At 39.2% G+C, this 2,463-nt stretch overlaps 1 protein-coding gene across 1 annotated transcript in view; it reads right to left on the reverse strand.

Annotated features, from left to right (window-relative positions):
- The window catches only part of TEX43 (testis expressed 43), a 7,695-nt gene extending 5,959 nt beyond the window's left edge, over window positions 1-1,736 (reverse strand). Inside the window, exons 1-2 of the mRNA XM_006764377.1 lie at window positions 1,648-1,736; window positions 981-1,089 (exon numbers count right to left, since the gene is read on the reverse strand). Coding sequence (XP_006764440.1) covers window positions 981-1,089; window positions 1,648-1,736 — 198 coding nt within the window. The remainder of the gene's footprint in view (window positions 1-980; window positions 1,090-1,647) is intronic.
- Window positions 1,737-2,463: the final 727 nt, after the last annotated feature.

The following is a 2,463-nucleotide window of genomic DNA, read 5'->3' on the forward strand; positions in this document are numbered from 1 at the left end:
AGATTTGTTCATGTAATGCAGATACATTTTAATTAATATTTTATTAACTTTTTATTGTTTTAATATTTTAATTTGAAATAATCTCATACATGTAAAAAAACTATAAAATACTACAGCATATTATATGTGTCCTTCACCCAATTTCTTAGGTGTTAATAATTTAAACATAACCATTATACAACTAACAGAATTTGGAATATATTTTTCTTATAATCTCTTTAATGTTACTTAATCCATTTACTTTGTTGTTGTTACTCTTCACCCAAGGATATTTTTCCATTGAATTTTAGAGAGAGTTTAGGGAAAGGGAGAGACACATTGATTGGTTGCCTCCTGCACATGCTCTGATAGGGACTGGGGATCAAGCCAGCAACTGAGGTACATGCCCTTGACTGGAATCGAACCTGGGACCCTTCAGTTCATGGGCTAATGCTCTATCCACTGAGCAAAACAGGCTTCAGCTTAATTCATTTACTTTTAATCTATATGTGTCTTTATATTTAAAGTGGGTTTTGTTTTTGATTCACCCTCATAATCTGTCTTTTAATTGGTGCATTTATGCCACTGACTTTCAGAGTGCTACTGATAGAGTTACTGCCATATCAGGCGGCTTCTGGGGCTTCTGGGGCCGGCCTGCAGCCCGGAATCGGATCTGATCACGGGTGGCAGGCAGGTGGCTTCTGGGGTCGCATACGGGGGCCTGGATGGCGGCTCACGCTGGTGGCTTGCGCTGTCCCGCCCTGCCTGCAGTATGCAAATTAGCCGCCATCTTTGTTGCCAGTTAATTTGCATATCATGCTGATTAGCCAATGGGGGCATAGCAAAGGTACAGTCAATTACCATGTTTGTCTACTATTAGATAGGATAAAGCTGGAAAAATACAAAATAAATTTTAAAATAACTATTGTATAATTAGTATGTCTATTCATTATATTAAAGAGCATAGGGTTTTTTTATTATGAATATTTATAGAAAAATACCTTCAGATTCACATTCCTGAATTTCATGCTTTCTTTCCAAGGCATAACGTAACGTGTTGGGATGAGCCCTTGCTTTAATGAAAACCGAGGCAAATGAATATCACTACACCTAAAGATTGGGAAGGGGAGGAGAAAAGATAGCTTGTGAGTTAAATACAATCATTTTGGCATCACTCTGGGGAATGGAGGCAGTTGTGCCTGGTCCATGATGCTTGGACGAAGGCAGCTTCAGGACAGAGAGCTGTGCCATTTTTTGAGGCTCACCTGATAGATAACCAGCCCATTAAATCCCTAAGTATCACCAAGATCAAGAGTCAGGGCCAGTATCTGTACATCCTTCACAATTTGCTCACCATGTTCATTTTAACCTGATTTTCAGGGAGAAAACAGAGCACCATGATTCACCTCAGGCCTACCCATTGCCTGAAGGAATCTCTAGCCAGTCACAAAAAGCAGTCACTAATTCAGCTTCTGAATTTAGTACATGCTCTACACTCAGGTCAGACTTTCTTTCCCTGCACACACATTGCTTTCCTCGGGAACATAAAGCTTTCCATGTAGATGCCAGGGGGAGTACAAAACTATTGTCCTCATTTGTGTAGTTCCCAGATTGAAGAAACAAGCAAACAAACAAACAACCTAAACTCCCAAACCCTTAAGAACTTACTTTTTAGCAGCAGGCTTATCTGAATTCTCATCAGAACAGTTGTTGGCCAGTTTAGGTAAGACTGGACACGTGTCTTTTCCTAAAGCCATCACTGCTGGTAGTGATGGGAATTCTCATCTAGCACCTCACCACACCATTACTCTAATTATGATGACATCGCAGCCTCAGATGTAACAATGTTCTGCTAACTTCATGGCAACCCATTATCAGTGGATTAAAAGTGCAGATCTGGTGGTCATTACCAAGGCTTTTAGAATGCAGTTTCTCACTTGCCGTGGACATGACCACAAAACATTTCCCCAATAGGTTTTCTTCTGCTATGTTGGTAGCATAGCGTTCAGCCTACTTGGGAACATTTTACTAACCTAGATTTACATTGCTAGGTCACAGTCCACTGCAGATATGACACAAGCTATGGGAGATTTCTGTAATAGTTGATTTGATGACAGCCATTTTAGATGTCTGGGGCTTGATGTCCTTTGTATAGCCAAGTCCTTCTCAGTTACCATACAGTTTGTGATCATGATAATCTCTATTCCTATTATATAGGACTGACTGAAATGACATCAGGATTGAGCAAAAAAAGGAATAAGATGATTAAGACTCAAATTCAGGAGGAACTAAGGCAGTGGAAGAACTCAGAACATGTGAAATTCCTTAAATAAAAGTTTATTAACAAAAAAAAAGTGCAGATCTGGGAGCCATTTTCAGTGGGTTGTGTTTTTTTTACCCCCCCCCCCTTTTTTTTCTTAGAGAAAAAAAAATTTTATTCTAAAAATAGATCTTGGTAACAATGAAATGGCAAAAACTGGTCAT

Source organism: Myotis davidii, unplaced genomic scaffold (assembly GCF_000327345.1).
Source record: "Myotis davidii unplaced genomic scaffold, ASM32734v1 scaffold159, whole genome shotgun sequence".
In the NCBI taxonomy this organism is placed as follows: Eukaryota; Metazoa; Chordata; class Mammalia; order Chiroptera; family Vespertilionidae; genus Myotis; species Myotis davidii.